A 19,557-nucleotide genomic window follows, 5' to 3' on the forward strand; every position below is an offset into this window, starting at 1 on the left:
GATGTACAATTTCAAAGTAAAAGCCTACTTTTTTTTCTTCTTTTCACTGTTTTCTGAACATTCAAAAGGATAGTTCAAGGAAACTGCCTGTTATTAAAAAATAATTATACTTCAGACTGATAGTACTCAACCCCAGGGTGTCATCCAGACAATTTCATAACAATCTGATGTAGCATTTCACAATAAAAGCCTTCTAAATATTGATTTTTCACTGCATTACATGTACATTTGGAGGAATATTGATAGAAAACTACCTGTTATTATTGAACAATTCCACTTCAGATTCATAGTACCTCACCCCGGGGGTTCACCCAGAAACTATCAGAGCAAACTGATGTAGCATTTCAGAATAAAAGCCTTCTAACTATTCATATTTCACTGCATCACAGGTAGTTTTCTATCAATATTCCTCCAAATGTACATGTGATGCAGTGAAATATGAATAGTTAGAAGGCTTTTATTCTGAAATGCTACATCAGATTGTTATGAAATTTTCTGGGTGACGCCCCGGGGTGGAGTACTATGAGTGTGAAGTGGAATGGTTCAATAATAACAGGTAGTTTTCTATCAATATTCCTTCAAATGTACATGTAATGCAGTGAAAAATCAATAGGCTTTTATTCTGAAATGCTACATCAGATTGTTATGAAATTTTCTGGGTGACCCCCCGGGGTGGAGTACTATGAGTCTGAAGTGGAATGGTTCAATAATAACAGGTAGTTTTCTATCAATATTCCTCCAAATGTACATGTGATGCTGTGAAATATGAATAGTTAGAAGGCTTTTATTCTGAAATGCTACATCAGATTGTTATGAAATTTTCTGGGTGACCCCCCGGGGTGGAGTACTATGAGTCTGAAGTGGAATGGTTCAATAATAACAGGTAGTTTTCTATCAATATTCCTCCAAATGTACATGTGATGCAGTGAAATATGAATAGTTAGAAGGCTTTTATTCTGAAATGCTACATCAGATTGTTATGAAATTTTCTGGGTGACGCCCCAGGGGTGGAGTACTATGAGTGTTTAGTGGAATGGTTCAATAATAACAGGTAGTTTTCTAGCAATATTCCTCCAAATGTACATGTGATGCAGTGAAATATGAATAGTTAGAAGGCTTTTATTCTGAAATGCTACATCAGATTGTTATGAAATTTTCTGGGTGACGCCCCGGGGTGGAGTACTATGAGTGTGAAGTGGAATGGTTCAATAATAACAGGTAGTTTTCTATCAATATTCCTTCAAATGTACATGTAATGCAGTGAAAAATCAATAGGCTTTTATTCTGAAATGCTACATCAGATTGTTATGAAATTTTCTGGGTGACCCCCCGGGGTGGAGTACTATGAGTCTGAAGTGGAATGGTTCAATAATAACAGGTAGTTTTCTATCAATATTCCTCCAAATGTACATGTGATGCTGTGAAATATGAATAGTTAGAAGGCTTTTATTCTGAAATGCTACATCAGATTGTTATGAAATTTTCTGGGTGACCCCCCGGGGTGGAGTACTATGAGTCTGAAGTGGAATGGTTCAATAATAACAGGTAGTTTTCTATCAATATTCCTCCAAATGTACATGTGATGCAGTGAAATATGAATAGTTAGAAGGCTTTTATTCTGAAATGCTACATCAGATTGTTATGAAATTTTCTGGGTGACGCCCCAGGGGTGGAGTACTATGAGTGTTTAGTGGAATGGTTCAATAATAACAGGTAGTTTTCTAGCAATATTCCTCCAAATGTACATGTGATGCAGTGAAATATGAATAGTTAGAAGGCTTTTATTCTGAAATGCTACATCAGATTGTTATGAAATTTTCTGGGTGACGCCCCGGGGTGGAGTACTATGAGTGTGAAGTGGAATGGTTCAATAATAACAGGTAGTTTTCTATCAATATTCCTCCAAATGTACATGTGATGCTGTGAAATATGAATAGTTAGAAGGCTTTTATTCTGAAATGCTACATCAGATTGTTATGAAATTTTCTGGGTGACGCCCCGGGGTGGAGTACTATGAGTGTGAAGTGGAATGGTTCAATAATAACAGGTAGTTTTCTATCAATATTCCTCCAAATGTACATGTGATGCAGTGAAATATGAATAGTTAGAAGGCTTTTATTCTGAAATGCTACATCAGTTTGCTCTGAAAGTTTCTGGGTGAACCCCCGGGGTGAGGTACTATGAGTCTGAAGTGGAATTGTTCAATAATAACAGGTAGTTTTCTATCAATATTCCTCCAAATGTACATGTAATGCAGTGAAAAATCAATATTTAGAAGGCTTTTATTGTGAAATGCTACATCAGATTGTTATGAAATTGTCTGGATGACACCCTGGGGTTGAGTACTATCAGTCTGAAGTATAATTATTTTTTAATAACAGGCAGTTTCCTTGAACTATCCATTTGAATGTTCAGAAAACAGTGAAAAGAAAAAAAAAGTAGGCTTTTACTTTGAAATTGTACATCAACTCTCATAGCGTGCAATTGTAATTATAATATGTAAAAATTAGAACATTTAATTAGTATAGATTTGTTCTGGGAGTGCGCTTTTATTTTGAAATCAGTTCGCGCATGCTTTTACCGTAATGCCTAGTATATACACGCACCACAAAACAAGTGTGGGCTAGAGTGTGGGCTAGAATGACTGAGCTTTCCGAGGTGTGGGCTGGCTTGACTGCAGTATATTAATTATATTACATTATCTTCGGTGTTACTTTAGTAAACCTATGTCCTGAACGAAGACAAGACCTACTAATATCGCCTACTAGATTCATTCAAGATTTCATTCCTTACATCAGTTACATGCAGTCTTCCCCTTTCCAATCAAATGTTTTCCAAATTGTTTGCTTCAAATCACATTTCATGGTCACGATTCATCTGTCGTTGGTCAGCTTGGTTCCAGGCTTAAAACTCTTGATAGAAGATTTTCTGAAATGTCAATTGAGGAAATTCACTTCCTATAGAACCAGAGCGACTCGAAATGGGCAGTCACTATCGGCTACCTGTATGTCCAGTTACAGTATTCTACTGTAAGTAGGATTCTTGTTGTACTAATAATACCATTCTAAAATTGGTCACATCAATACAATCTAAAATTGTTTCTAAAGTTGCTCATCAAAACACAATAAATTCACATTTCAATAATGTCTGACTGAGACTAAAACAATAGTTTTTTAAAACGTTTTAATTGCCATCAGCTGTAGGTACAAAACCTCCCTCACAAACAGTCAAGTTAATCTTGGTTATCAATACATTTTTTTCAACCAAGTATTGTCTAATTCAACTATACCCTCATTCACATAATGGAGGTCGGGTCACATGGACAAATCCAGCACATTAACAAAAGATACAAAAAAAAAAAAGTATCCATCCTTGTGGGGAATAAAGTTCTCTGCATGATCAAAAGTAACAGGATTCAGCGGAGAAAAGGAAACAGAATATAAGCACACCACTAAAATATGTAAGAATACAAATATAAATACCAGAATGTGGTAGAAGCACAACTGCATTTACAAAAAAATCAAGTGACACTAATCCACTAATGCTTCTTCACGAGACACAGGCCCCAGGTCATAAAAGACCATGGAGAAAAAAACTGAAAGCTCAAGAGTCTTTAAGCACTGGTACTCTGTGCAACTCTAGTATGGAGTCATGTGCTTCCTCAGGTTTGAGCTCCTGGTGAACCCTTCTGCTGCATCTGTATGGTGTCTTCCCTGTATGGCTCCTTGTGTCGTTTCAGGGTGTGCTTTTTAGTGAAAGCTCTCCTGCTAGTGCTGCACTTCTACAGCTTTTCTCCTGCGTGGGTTCTGGTGGGCACTGTCAAAGTTGAGTTGAGAGCAAAACGTGGCTCGGAGATGCCTTGTGAAATATGAGCCGGGGAAAACAGTTTTACGGCTTCTCGCCTGTGTGAACTCTCATGTGAGTTTTCAAATTGTCAGCACGGCTGAATTTCTTCCCGCAGTACACACAGCTGTAAGGTTTCTCACCTGTGTGAACTCTTATGTGCCTTTTCAAATCCCCACTATGGGTGAATCTTTTCCCACAGCTGTTGCAAGCATGAGGCTTCTCGCCTGTGTGGGTGACAAAATGCTGGTCATGTAGTGATTGACAGGAGAATCCTATCCCACAAATTCTGCATCTGACAGGCCTTTCCCCTGTGTGAGTTCTCATGTGTTTTGTCATGGTGAACTTACAGGTGAACATTTCCCCACAAGTGTCACATCTGAATGGCTTTTCACCACTGTGGGTTCTCATGTGATGTTGTAACATTGATAAGTAAAGAAACTCTTCACTACAAATGTCACACTTGTACAGTTTGTTGTTTGGTGTCGGCTCAGTACTTTTAGTTGATCCTGAGGTCCCACAGCTGGATGTGTTGTAAGCTTGGCTCTCAGCTACAGGCCAGTTGTGAGAGAGGAGCTGGCAGTCACTGTCTGGTTCTGATACTGCAGAGCCCTCTCTGTCAGATTCAGATGAGATGTAGGCTGGGGGCTCTTTCCCTGCTACACTCTGAGTTTGGTAAGAATCTGAATGCAGAGACTGATGTTCACTGTGGTCACTTCCATCATAAGCAGGAGTCAACTTAAAGATATCAGCCTCCTCCCACAGTAAAGGCTGCTCTCCCTCCTGACGGGTGCAGTGTTCATCCTGTTCCTCTTTAATCTGTGGAAGCTCTGGGTCCTCTTGATCCAGACTGAAGTTCCTCTGCTGGTCCAGGGGAACTTCATCCTTAACAACAGAAGGCTGTGGAGGGTCTGTAGGGGGGAGGAGACAGGGACATTTGATAAAAAAAATGAGTCTGGACGCTCCAAGTCTGATTTGTGTCACTTGTCCCAAACCACATATGGAGGTAGTTTCCAATCTGCTTTGGACTGATGTGACTTCAGTGTGGACGCGCTTATCACCCAAATCAGATTTGAGAGTGTCTTTTGCAGGGGACGGGGACTTGAAGAGCAGAGAGCAGACATGCAAACACTGCCAGAAACATTGTATGTTGGGTCATTGTATCTGGACACACAGATCCGACTTGAACACTTGCCCAAATCAGATTTGTGGCAGTGCGGACACTCCCAAATCAGATTTGGGAAACCAATCAAGATAATGATGATCAATGACTTTAGCAGCAAATCGGATTTGCCTGTAATGTGAACATGGCCTTAGCTGTTCTTGTCAACATTTTCTCATATCAAGTAATTTATTTTGGACAGACGTGTGCTTCAGGTTTGATCTGCTGCTAAACCCCAGAAACAGCATCTTATGTTTTTTCCTCTGTATGTATGGGTCTGAACGTGTTCTTTCTTTTTTTGAGCAAACGCTTCTCACAAGTGCTGCACTTGTGGCTTTTCCCCTGTGTGGGTTCTGGTGTGCAGTTTCAAATTTCTGCTGACAGCAAATCTTTTCCCACACAAAAGACATTGAAAAGGTTTCTCCCCTGTATGCACTCGGATATGCGTTGTGAGAGCTGAACGACTGGCAAACGTCTTCCCACAGTACACACAGCTGTGAGGTTTATCACCTGTGTGAACTCTCATGTGCCTTTTCCAATTCTCAGCACGGTTGAATGTCTTCTCGCAGTGGTCACAGCTGTACGGCCTCTCACCTGTGTGAACTCTCATGTGCCTTTTCAAATGCTGAGAACCGCTGAATCTATTACCGCAAGTGTTGCAAGCATGCGGCTTCTCACCTGTGTGGATTCTAACATGCTGGTCGTGGTTCAATTGATTGGTGAATCCTTTTCCGCAAAGTCTGCATGTGAAAGGCTTTTCCCCAGTGTGAGTTCTCATGTGTTTTTCCAAGTCGGACTTCTGGTTGCATGTTTTCCCACAAAAGCCACATTTGAAAGGCTTTTCACTAGTGTGGACTCTCATGTGCATCTTTAAGTATGCCAAAGTAGAACAACGTTTACCGCAACTGCCACACTTGTACAGTTTCTTGTTTGGTGTCGGCTCAGTACTCCTGGTTGATCCTGCGTTATCAGAGCTGGATGTGTTGTAAGCTTGGCTCTCAGCTACATGGCAGTCGTGAGAGAGGAGCTGGCAGTCACCGTCTGGTTCTGATACTGCAGAGCCCGGTCTGTCAGATTCAGATGAGATGTTGGCTAGAGGCTCTCTCTCTGCAACACTCTGAGTTTGGTAAAGATCTGAATGCAGAGACTGATGTTCACTGTGGTCACTTGCATCATAAGCAGGAGTCAACTTAAAGATATCAGCCTCCTCCCACAGTAAAGGCTGCTCTCCCTCCTGACTGGTGCAGAGTTCCTCCTGTTCCTCTTTAATCTGTGGAGGCTCTGGGTCCTCTTGACCCACACTGATGTCCCTCTGCTGCTGGTTACAGTGCTGCTGGTCCAGGAGAACCTCCTTAATGACAGGTGACTGTGGGGGGTCTGAAGGGGAAAGGAGAAAGGAAAGAACACTTGATCTAACAAATACAATCTGTTGTGGCTCCTGTGATCAAATGGAATCAAAGCCCTCTTTGTTAGAGTAGGTAGAGCAGGGGTGCCCAATACGTCGATCGCGATCGACCGGTCGATCGCGAAGGTAGTGTGGTCGATCGCATGGCATTGAGGAAGAAAAAATTTTTTTTTTTTTTTTTTTTTTTTTTTTTAACTGTTTTTCCACTGTTTCCACTGTTTTTCCACTGTTTTTCCACTGTTTCCACTGTTTTTCCACTGTTTCCACTGTTTTTCCACTGTTCCACTGTTTTCCACTGTATACTCAGTGTATATATATATAAATAAATATGCTTGGTAGCTCACTTTGACTTGGTCATTTTAAAAGTAGCTCGCAAGCTGAAAAAGTGTGGGCACCCCTGAGGTAGAGCTTGATCAGAGTGTTAACAGAGTTCCTGCAGATTTGATACCAAATATATTTTTCCTTCCATTTGTTCCTTGCTTTTTCTGTTTTCTTGTCTCGCTCTTAAATTTGTAGACAATTCTGGTCAGTGTCAGAGAAGTTAGGTTGGTTCGTCAGTGAGAATATAACTTGTAAGGGCTCAGTAACATTTAAGCTGTTGGACCGGTTTTAACAGTTTGGATTTACCAACTGCCAACCATACATCGGCCATATTTTATATTTTATATTTAAAATTCTGTATACAAACAAGTCATGATGTATCAAGTCAAGTCACGAGTCTTTAACTTTCGAGTAAGTCTCAAGTCATTTATTTTTGTCAAGGTACAAGTCATCAAACAGGGACTCGAGTCGACTCAAGTAAGTCCAAGTCACCAAGTTAGTCCATGGGCCAAGGCAAAAATCGGTACCACCTGAGGTGACCGCACGATTTTGTTATTTTTGTCTTCCTACTAGGGCTGTCACTTTTCATTCGAAATTCGAATGCAACTTCGAATGTGGGGGAGGGGTTCGTGTTCGATATGTAAATTGACTGTTTGATTTTTTTTTTTTTTATTATTATTATTATTATTATTATTTTTTTTTATGAACCAAAATTAACCAACTGCTGCTTGCTGGTAATGTTAATCCCATGTCAGAAAAAGTCTCCAGATTTGTCGCGTTAGTCTCTTCTGAGAAAGATTGTCTCCAGGGTCTGAAAAGTTGTCTCGAGTTGGATGCAGCCAAGTTTGTGAGGCAGTGTTGTGACTGAGCGTCCAAGCTAACACGTCGGGCTGATGCCCGGTGGCCTGCAGTGGGTTGCACCAGCTGTGCGTAAGTTGAAACGTAAGCTAGTTTGAACGTAAAGTCTCACTAAGTCCGAGTTTACGCACTACTAAAAATATTTGGGTTGCACCAAGTGAAATAGTTACAACGTAGGCATAAGTTAGAACTTAAAATTTACACCTACATCTTACTAGGTGTAAAGTCCTCCGTAAAATAGCAGTTGGCACGGATTGCAACTTGGCACCATGGCGCATCGTTGTTTTGCGTCCTCAACGCGCTCTCCGTGATAAATTACACCCGTTGATATTTATGACTCACGCTTTTGTTTCCCACAAGCTGCAGCACTGCATACAAATTAAAATAACCGCAACAATTTAGTGAGGCAGGATGGTGGTATAGCCTACAATACTGATGAAGAGCTCACAGATAAACGTTAACAGTAATATGAACCTAAACGAACGTTACTCAATAACGTTCTCATTTGATTAGTGTTGATGAAATATGAAAGCACTAATTTGCGGTGGGCAACATGTCCTGTTTTCACTCCACTTACTTAAACAACCGTAAATAAACACCGTTTCCACCGTGCTTTTCACTGATTGGTCACAGATACTGTACACGTCATTGTCTGCGACACTATTTTGGTTAGTATGGACTTTAGGGTCTACTAGTTAAGATGTACCTTACGTCTCCGTGGTGCAACCAAACAAAGACACAACTTTAGTGTCAAACTAACTAGTTTGAACGTAGCAGTTAGTGTGGACTTTACACCCTAACTTAAGACAGAACTTACGTTCAGCTGGTGCAACAGGCTGCTGGACTGAAAAAAAAAAAAAAAAAAATTAATTAACCAAAAAACTTCGAATATATTCGAACGAATTTCTGGCAATTAAAGTTCGTTCGAATTTTATTTTGGGAAAAAGTGACAGCCCTACTTCCTACATGTCTCTAGTTTATATTTTGGTATGATAACCCTGCCAATTTGGTAGCTTAAGGATAGTTATCACTCTGTATACAAACCTACCCCCATATAAATGACAAAACCCTGATTTCTGTGTATTAGTCCAGATGATATGTGAAAATGATGTTCCCTTTTTCGTAAAAGCATGAAACTTGGTACGCTTATAGTTTGGGCCCCTGTACATTTTCAGAAATTGAGCCATCGCAAAAATGCCTTGTGGCGGCCATTTTAATTCTGCCATAAGCAAATTATGTAGTTTGCATCATATCTCCTGAACCACACATGCTAACACTGAAAAGGAGATGTCTATCCCAACGTTTTCATGGTCAAGGATTACAATGATACCATATAGAATATCATAAACTGTTAAAGTGACTAATCAATGGTGAATTCAATGACGTTGTGAGAAGGAAATGACAGTATCTGATAAATGATGCTATAACTTCAAAGCCATGACCATTCTCTGGCTAAGATGTTTTGATGAGTGATTTGACTTATATAGACCTTTTGTTAAAATAGCGCCCAGGTCCCTCTTAAAGATCCTGGGATTTTCTTTGCCAGATGGCCAAATCCAAGATGGCCACTGGCGCCATGTTGAAAAATTGAAGCACATAGAATAATGTATGAAGACACTTTTCGGTGTAAGTCAACCACGAGGAATCCGATTCTGACATCAGTTTGACATTATGGCATCATTTTGACCCAGAATTCCAAGATGGCTGCCATCCAGTATTGTGGAAATGTAACTTTTGAATGGGAAGGTATACTGTGCGTTTGGGGTTTACCACAAGGAAGGAGATGGTGGATGTTTTGGGAGTCATTTCAGAATTATGTTAACTGAAAAGATGTTAATGTCAACACCCATTTTACCTTGGTACTGCTGTACCAACTACCCCCAGGATTTCTTGCAGTAAAATATTTAATGAATGTATGACAAGATAACTAAAATAAGCTCTTTTTATTAGCTGTAACTTGAATAATTGAATAATGAAACCACTTAAAAGTTTGTCATTGTAATCCTTGCCCATGAAAACATAGGGGTAGACATCGGTGTTATCGTGTGTGGTTCAGGAGATAATGATGACATCAGGGTTTTGTCATTTATATGGGGGTAGGTTCGTTTACAGAGTGATAACTATCCTTAAGCTACCAAATCGGAAGGGTTATCATACCAAAATATAAACTAGAGACATGTAGGAAGACAAAAATAACAAAATCGTGTGGTCACCTCAGGTGGTACCGATATGTCAAAATTTCAGCCTTGGCCCATGTCCCCATCTCTGGAAGAGATAGTCTGGCTTGAGAGACTAAAGTAAAGGCCAAGACATGGTCGAGGGAGGCACTAGGAGCGCGCGCCAGATACGACGCCACCGCGCTGGTGGGCGCCGTCGTCACATGCACACGCCACATGCATTTCGCTTAGTTTGTATTTGTCCATTGCTTCATTAAATACATATTTATTCGCTTAAGTTCCTGGTGTGGTCTCCATCAATACACACGACCACCTCAGTCTGACTGGCTGGCCTGGCTGGTACTAATAGTATCCACCAATTCACATCTCAGTCTGACTGCAAGAGTTATCCCCTATTTTGTGTACAGTCGCACAGCATCATAGGCGTAACCTAACTATGTTCCTGACAATTATCTTTAGGGGTAGAACAAAGTAAAGGTATAATAGGCCTAGGTGACACGTTCCCCTTGTCACCTAGAAAATAGTGATTTGACCAACCTGTTCTGTGGAGCTTTATCTCAGGCCTCAAAACGCTATCCAGCAGCCTGCGCTGACGGTCGATCTCTTCCTCGTACTCTACTATAGTTTTTACAAACACTCCTAATATTTCCTCAGCAGCCGCAGTTAGTCGCTCGTTGACGAACGTCCTCAAACTCAGGACTGTAGACATTTCGACTGAAGTAGACGGGAGACACTGCACAAGCAACGCAGCTAAAAAAAAAAACTCTTTCAGCTAAGCTAAATAGCTTTAGAGCTAGAAGCTCGTCCTGTGTTCATTGTTTACTTCCGCCGGAGAAATGGGAAAAACGCAAACCAACGTATGTAGGTGCACACCGCCACCTACTGCACCGGAGTGTGTAGTATCATGATAACATGATACACAAAACTTACATATTACATTATCTTCGGTCTGTTACTTTAGTAGACCTACTGTATATGTCCTGAACGAAGACACGACCTACTGCTTCTTGCCTATACGCCCTGTATTCCTTCAAGATTTTCACTCCTTTAAAATCCTTAGTGCAGTCTTTCCCTTTCCAATCAAATGTCCTGACATTTATCTGAAGCACTCTTGTCCATAATAAACAAAGTGGACTTCAATCCCCTTATATGTCAAAATCGAACACGGATTAAAAATAAATAAATTGATACGAAAAAAAAATCATTTGATAACAGTTTTGCATTAGTAGAGAGCATTTGTAGTGACTTTGATCCTAGTGGTATCTTTAGTCTGACTATGATACTACTAGGATCCAAGTCACTGGAAATTAATGACCATGATAGTCATTGATGGATTTGAAATCGAGAATAGGGGCCACAAATAGAAAATCAACAAAAATTAAAAGAAAATATCTTAAAATTGACTTATTCTGGACTTATTTATTTTTATGCTGTGCCTTTGTTTTCCAAATTGTTGGCTTCAAATCATGTTTTATCGTCACGATTCATCTGTAGCTGGTTGGCTTGGTTCCAGGCTTAACAAATCTTTATAGAAGTATTTCCTGAAAAGTCAAAGGAGAAATTAATGGGAAATTCACTCCCTGGAACAAGAGCCACTTGAAATGGGCAGTCACTGTTGAGCTCTATGGCTACCACTGTATCATGTGTATGTCAAGTTACACTATTCTACTGTAAGGTTTCTTGTTGTACTAAATACCATACTTATCATTCTAAAATTGGTCACATCAATAAAATCTATGGCATTCTAAAGTTGCTCATCAATACTCAATACATTCACATTTCAATAATGTCTAGCCCTAATGACTGAGACTGAAACACAATAGTTTTTAGAATTTTTTTAATTGCCATTAGCTGTAGGTACAAAACTTCCCTCACAAACAGCAAAGCTAATCACCAAATTGGTCATCAACACATTTGGTCAATGCAGTAACTATACCCTCATTCACATAATGAGGGTCACATGATGGACAAATCCAGAGCACCACAATAAGAAAAGATGGAATTATTTATCCTTGTGGGGAATGAAGTTCTCTGCATGATCAAAAGGAACAGGATTCAGCAGAGAAAAGGAAACAGAATATAAGCACACCATTAGAATATGTTAAAATCTAAATATCAGAATCTGGTATGGGACGGCTGTTGCCCAGAAGCACAACTGCCACTTGAAAAAAGATGGAGTGACACTAACCCACTAATCCTGCTTCAAAAGTCATAAAAAAAAAAAAAGTAATAAAAGACCATGTGGGGGGGGCGGGGGGGGGGGGGCTCAAGAGTCGTTAGGCACTGGTACTCTGTGCAACTCTTGTATGGATTCATGTGCTTCCTCAGGTTTGAGCTCCTGGTGAACAATTCTCCACAGATGCTGCATACAGGGAAGACCCCATGTCTTCCCTGTATGGCTCCTCATCTGTACTTTCAGGGTGTGCTTTTTAGTGAAAGCTTTCCTGCTAGTGTTGCACTTCTACGGCTTTTCTCCTGGTGGGCACTGTCAACGTTGAGCTGAGGGCAACATGTCGCTCTGCTGAATGCACTTGTTGATGCTTTGTGAAATATGAGCCGCAGCAAACAGCTCTACGGCTTCTCACCTGTGTGAACTCTCATGTGAGTTTTCAAATTCTCCGCACGGCTGAATCTCTTCCCGCAGCAGACACAGCTGTAAGGTTTCTCACCTGTGTGAACTTTTATGTGCCTTTTCAAATTCTCAGCACGGCTGAATCTCTTCCCGCAGTAGACACAGCTGTAAGGTTTCTCACCAGTGTGAACTCTCATGTGCCTTTTCAAATCCCCACTATGGGTGAATCTTTTCCCACAGCTGTTGCAAACATGAGGCTTCTCACCTGTGTGGGTGACAAAATGCTGGTCATGTAGTGATTGACAGGTGAATCCTATCCCACAAACTCTGCATCTGACAGGCTTTTCCCCTGTGTGAGTTCTCATGTGTTTTGTCATGGTGGACTTACAGGTGAACATTTCCCCACAAGTGTCACATCTGAACGGATTTTCACCACTGTGGGTTCTCATGTGATGTTGTAACATTGATACGTGAAGAAACTCTTCATTACAAATGTCACACTTGTACAGTTTGTTGTTTGGTGTCGGCTCAGTACTCCTAGTTGATCCTGCATTCCCACAGCTGGATGTGTTGTAAGCTTGGCTCTCAGCTACATGGTAGTTTTGAGAGAGGAGCTGGTGGTCACTGTCTGGTTCTGATACTGCAGATGATACTACAGAGCCCTCTCTGTCAGATTCAGATGAGATGTTGACTATAGGCTCTTTCTCTGCTACACTCTGAGTTTGGTAAGGATCTGAATGCGGCGACTGATGTTCACTGTGGTCACTTCCATCATAAGCAGGAGTCAACTTAAAGATATCAGCCTCCTCCCACAGTAAAGGCTGCTCTCCCTCCTGACTGGTGCGGGGTTCCTCCTGTTCCTCTTTAATCTGTGGAGGCTCTGGGTCCTCTTGACCCAGACTGAAGTTCCTCTGCTGGTTACAGTGCTGCTGGTCAAGGGGGACCTCCTCCTTAATGAGAGATGGCTGTGGGAGGTCTGTAGGGGGTAGGAGACAGGAAGGGACACTTGATCAAAAAATATAACTCAGTTTTAAGTTTTATGTACCCGATAAAAACAGAGCTGTTATTTCAGAACCAAGGACAGGGGCAGCGCTATTTGTTGTGCGTTGTTGTCATTTATTAGATTTAACCTCACTGAATGTTGTACACGATCATCTGATAATATATTTATATATATCCATATATCTATGTGGATAGATAGATGCAGTCGGTCAGCAAGCGGTTGGAGGTGGCACGACCAAGCGCTTCAGCCACCTGTGGAAGAGGTGACAGTGGGATTTCTTCCCACTATCTTTGACTCTGGAGTGTCAAAGGCACCCCGTGTTGAGGGGCGCCACCATCTTGTAAGGAATGCACTCTGTTTACCTGTGCCTGGGTGGTTAAACTGTTTAGCTTTTGTTCTGTTCGGCTAAAACGTTGGTTAAATGGTCATGGAGAAGGGAAGAGACAGAGAAGGGAAAAGAGAAAGAGACAGCCTACCGGAGAAATTGAATCTCAATGCCAAGCAACAGCATTTGAACCAACTAACCTTGAACAACATACATCAGATCCATATGATTTGGCAGCCCAAGACTGGATTACAGACCCTGAACTTAAATAAAGTAACAGAAATAACATATAGGGCAGGCAAATAATTGCTTCCCGGTTCTTCTTGCTAAATGACAGACTCTGACCTACTATGGCAACATTCTTTCAGAATCACGACAGAAAATCAATCAATCAATCAATCACAGCCAACAACTGACCAATAGGAAGGCAGCGGGATCCTCACAACATGGCACGTAAACAAATGATACCCAAACACAACTTCATATTCTCTACAGTCCAAATTTAGCAATTAGCCTTGGCGGACGTCTGTGCTCTAAGAGTGCCCATCTAGTTCTGATTGATATTGAGATCATGATTTAATATTTGACACGATTACTCATTGACTTTGGGGACATCATGGACTTATTGAAGTAAAACAAAAGGGCAGGGGATTTCTTTGAACTTTAAATATAAATGAACTGGAAACAAACAATAATAATGACAATAATAATAATAACAGTAACAATAGTAATACTAATAATACAAAAATTGCATTTATAAGAGAATGAGAATCACTTTTATTGCCACAGTAGGTAATTAGATTACATGCGAGGAATTGGACTTAGTCTATGTATGCAGCGTAGTCAACATCAATAATCAGAAGACAAATCAAGAGTAAAAAAATTACTAAAAATCAAAAGTGAATTCATACAATAAACACACAAATTAGAAGCTCTTGAGTGATAAGTAGGAATTTACAATACAAAAGATGCTCTATGGAGGTTAAAGAGAATATAAAGTCGAAATAATGGAATAAAAATATTCTGGTGAGAGAAGCAGCTATGATACACATGTAGCGCCTTTTCTAGATACTCAAAGTGCTTCACAAATGGGGGGGGACACTCAAACTCATCCACCACTGATGTGTAGCACCCACCTGGGTGATGCACGGCAGCCAGATTGCGGCAGAGCGCTCACCACACATCAGCTATCACGTTGGAGAGGTGAGGACATTATGAATCAACAGTATGCAGGTTCTCATTCCAGCTCAACACTACAGCAGCCGATTCCACTGATTAGCACAACTTCATCCAGAGAGGGAAACCAACTGGTGAAGTGTTTGGTTGAAATGAAAGTGTGCATATTCTTGGCTGATGCAGATGAAGCCATTGCTGAAGCTCCACATTTTATTGCATGCTTGATAAACTACAGTGCGTGTTTGTTCCATGCCCACCAAAAATTGTTTGGAGAAGAAGAAAAAGCACCCTGGTACTTCGTGATCTCTATGGGATTCTCGTAGTTCTTCTTGTCAACATTTTCTCATATCAAGTAATTTATTTTGGACAGTCGTGTGCTTGTTCAGGTTTGATCTGCTGCTGAACCCCAGAAACGGCATCTTATTGGTTTTCCTCTGTATGGGTCCGAACGTGTTCTTCCAAGCCTTTGTTTTGAGCAAAAGCTTCCCACAAGTGCTGCACTTGTGGCTTTTCCCCTGTGTGGGTTCTGGTGTGCTTTTTCAAATTGCTGCTAACAGCAAATCTTTTCCCACACAAAAGACATTGAAAAGGTTTCTCCCCTGTATGCACTCGGATATGCGTTGTGAGAGATGAACGACTGGCAAATGCCCTCCCACAGTATACACAGCTGTGAGGTTTATCGCCTGTGTGAACTCTCATGTGCGTTTTCCAATTCTGAGCACGGTTGAATCTCTTCCCACAGTGGACACAGCTGTACGGTTTCTCACCTGTGTGAACTCTCATGTGCGTTTTCAAATTCTGAGAACGGCTGAATCTCTTCCCACAGGTGTTGCAAGCATGCGGCTTCTCACCTGTGTGGATTCTAACATGCTGGTCGTGGTTCGATTGAGTGGTGAATCCTTCTCCGCAAACTCTGCATCTGAAAGGCTTTTCCCCAGTGTGGGTTCTCATGTGAGTCTTTAAGTATGTCAAGGTAGGAAAACCTTTACCGCAACTGCCACACTTGTTCAGGTTCTTGTTTGGTTTCGGCTCAGTACTCCTAGTTGATCCTGCGTTCTCACAGCTGGATGTGTTGTAAGCTTGGCTCTCAGCTCCATGAAGGTTGTGAGAGAGGAGCTGGCAGTCACTGTCTGGTTCTGATACTGCAGAGCCCTGTCTGTCAGATTCAGATGAGATGTTGACTAGAGGCTCTTTCTCTGCTACACTCTGAGTTTGGTAAAGATCTGAATGCAGAGACTGATGTTCACTGTGGTCACTTCCCTCATAAGCAGGTGTCAGCTTAAAGACATCAGCCTCCTCCCACAGTAAAGGCTGCTCTCCCTCCTGACTGGTGCAGAGTTCCTCCTGTTCCTCTTTAATCTGTGGAGGCTCTGGGTCCTCTTGACCCAGATTGAAGTTCCTCTGCTGGTTACAGTGCTGCTGGTCAAGGAGAACCTCCTCCTTAAAGACAGATGGCTGTGGGGGGTCTGAAGGGGGGAGGAGACAGGAAAGAACACTTGATCAAACAAATACAATCTGTTGTGGCTCCTGCGATCAGAAATGCAATCAAAGTCCTCTTTGATTTAGAAGATAATTTATTCTTTTTTGTGGGGGGAAAACCATCAGACACAAATTATTATTCAAAGTAGAGTATTTTATACACATCTTGAAACAGGACTTTAGGGGGCCTTTAAGATTTCAGGGGTAGCGTATTTCAACAGCCCAATATGATACATTTTGGGGATCGTCAAATTAGACTGAGTCCTACAGTCAAAAATCTTGCTGTTATCTTCCATGATCTGTTCCATGATGGGCACGGTGGCACAGTGGTAGCGTTCTTGCTCGCACTCTCGCCTCACAGTAAGAAGGTCCTGGGTTTGATTCTTGCCTGGGACGCTGTTGGCACTGCATGGGGGTATGCCTCCCGAATCCCGATGCCTTCGGGGCCTAGTGCCCATGTGGGCTATCTCATCAAAAGGGCCTTTCTGTGTGGAGTTTGCATGTTCTCCCCATGCTCCCTTGGAATATGGATGGACCCACACTAAAAACATGCAAGAGCAGCGACGGTTGGAAGAAGTTCACTGCAGCTTCCCACTGATCCTGGTCGGTCCGTGGAGGACGACGAGCCTGGACGGGTCAAATGTCCTGTCCCATATTGAATACGGCGGATGCTACAACCCAGATTCACACCTTTGTCTCATCTAGACTTGACTACTGTAATTGTACTCCTACAAAACAAATGATATTGAGACCTTTGTACTCAGCAAGTGATGAAGATTTACCCCTTAAACCTTATTTTAACGTGTGCTTCTAGAAGTGGGTGGTTGACGAATGTCTTGATGAAGAATGAAATGGATGAATGACTAAATTAAAATTGAACCTATTAGATAAATTAAAAGTAATGAAGCCCATAAAACAACTATAATATCCTTAAAGTAATAAGTTGAATGTCCAGAATGAGAACCAAAGTTTAACAGTTTAATTTCACAATTTGCCAGTTACAGAAACAACTTAGTAGATATTGAGACCTTTGTACTCAGCAAGATAATCTTCACAAACACCACTTTGATGATTTCTGAAGCGTAAATGTGATCGCCCAGAATCCCGAACTCAATGCTAAAATTGAGTTCTGAATAATATATTGCTGAACAGAAAGGTCTCAGTTTCATAAACTTTTGTTACCCACGGAGCTTATTTCAGGCATCAAATCAAAACCACATACAAAAAACCCATTGACAGCCAGATGAGGGAACCAGGCGATGCTAACTTCTGGGTTTTAGGCAAGGACCTTGGTTTTAGGACTCAAATCCTGGGCTGCTTGTAAAAATGGAAACTTTAATAATATAAAATAGGCCTAGGTGACACCTTCCCCTTTTCACCAAGAACATTGTGATTTTCAGAGATGGGGACTTGAGACTTGGTCTAAAGTCGACTCGTGTCCCTGTTTTGATTACTTGCGACTTGACTTAACAAAAAATAAATTACTTGAGACTTAACTTGAACTTGGAAATTAAAGACTCGTAACTTGAGACGTGATGACTTGGATGACTTGTGTTCATCAGTTTAAATATTAACATGTTCAATGTTGTCAAGTGTCTATATAAAGTAAGTCATGCAGTGCAAGCTGGAAATGGTATTGTCATGATTGGATGACTGGCTGTCAGTCATGCTTTTCTCACTGGATGATTGCTTTTTTCCCCAATAAGGAGAAGTTATTTGAGTTTTGTTTGATTACATTTATTTAACTGAATATCAGTATTTATATTACAAATCAATTATTTTTTATACTTTTTGCACACGTTAGATAAATGACCAATAACAATACTATTAGACAGACTATTTCTTCAAATGGAACGTAAGAGTGTGTGGGGGGGGGGGGGGGGGGGGGGTGACTTGACTAGTTGGGACCTGCTGTGACTTGACCAAAACAAAATGACTTGGGACTTGCTGGAGACTTGGGACTTACTCAAGTGACCAAAGTGACCCATGTCTGGTGATTTTACCAACCTGTTCTGTGTAGCTTTATATCAGGCTTCAAAACGCTATCCAGCAGCCTGCGCTGACGCTCGATCTCTTCCTCGTACTCTACTATAGTGTTTACAAACACTCCTAATATTTCCTCAGCAGCCGCAGTTAGTCGCTCGTTGACGAACGTCCTCAAACTCTGGACTGTAGACATTTCCACTGGAGTATACGTGAGATACGGTACAAGCAACGCAGCTAAAGCAAATCTTTTAGCTCCGCTAACTAGCTTTCGAGCTACAAGAAAATAAGAAGATGTGTTCGTTGTTTACTTCCGCCGGAGAAATTGCAAAAGGGCAAAGCAACGTATGTATGTCCACACCGCCACCTACTGCACCGGAGTGTGTATTACCATGATAACAATGCATAAAGCTTATTTCATTATCTTCGGTCTGTTACTGTAGTAACCTATGTCCTGAATGAAGACACGACCTACTGCTTATGGCCTATTATTGCTTCAAGATTTCACTCAGTTACCTGCACAAAAGTATTTCCTTTTCCGAAAAAAAAGTGGACAGTTTTGCCTTAGTATGAGAGATAATTTAAAGTGACTTGCATCCTAGTCGTATTCGTATCATAGTCATTAATGCATTTGAAATTGAGAATAGGGGCCACAAAAAGAAAATCAACAAAAATTTAAAGTAAAATGTCTTCTAATTTATTCTCACACAAGTACTTACATGGACTGGTTGTGCCTTTTTCACGTTTTACAATTTTTTGCTTCAAATCATTTAACCTATTTTATGATTACGATTCATCCGTAGCTGGTTGTCTTGGTTCCAGACTTAAAACTCTTTATATAAGGACTTTCTCAAATGTCAATGGAGGAATTAATGGGACATTCACTTCATGGAAACAGAGGCGCTTGATATGGGCAGTCACTTTTGAGCTCTATGGCTACCACTGTATGTGTATGTCAATTTACAGTATTCTACTGTAAGTCGGATTCTTGTTGTACTAATACTTACCATTCAGAAATTGGTCACATCAATAAAATCTATAATTGTTTCTAAAGGTGCATTAATACTTAATAAATTCACATTTCAATCATGTCTAACCCTAATGACTTAGACTGAAACATAATAGTTTTTACAAACTGTTTAATTGCCATTAGTTGTAGGTACAAAACTTCCCTCACAAACAGCAACGCTAATCACCAAACTGGTCATCAATGCATTTTTTTCAACCCAGTATTGTCTAACTCAACTATACCC

General features: G+C 40.9%; 1 protein-coding gene across 1 annotated transcript; it reads right to left on the bottom strand.

The window, feature by feature from the left end:
• Positions 1-3,248: 3,248 nt before the first annotated feature.
• LOC310783773 (uncharacterized protein) lies at positions 3,249-18,500 on the bottom strand (the record flags this gene model as incomplete). The annotated part of the gene is made up of 8 exons (XM_083644678.1): positions 3,249-4,754; positions 5,684-6,382; positions 10,304-10,480; positions 12,436-12,603; positions 13,234-13,314; positions 15,832-16,065; positions 16,228-16,308; positions 18,329-18,500. 8 exons carry the CDS (start codon positions 18,498-18,500, stop codon positions 3,889-3,891), a joined length of 2,478 nt encoding a protein of 825 aa, XP_083500804.1. The 3' UTR covers positions 3,249-3,888.
• Between the last annotated feature and the right edge of the window lie 1,057 nt (positions 18,501-19,557).

Source organism: Poromitra crassiceps, assembly GCF_964638095.1.
Source record: "Poromitra crassiceps genome assembly, chromosome: 10".
Classification (NCBI taxonomy): Eukaryota; Metazoa; Chordata; class Actinopteri; order Beryciformes; family Melamphaidae; genus Poromitra; species Poromitra crassiceps.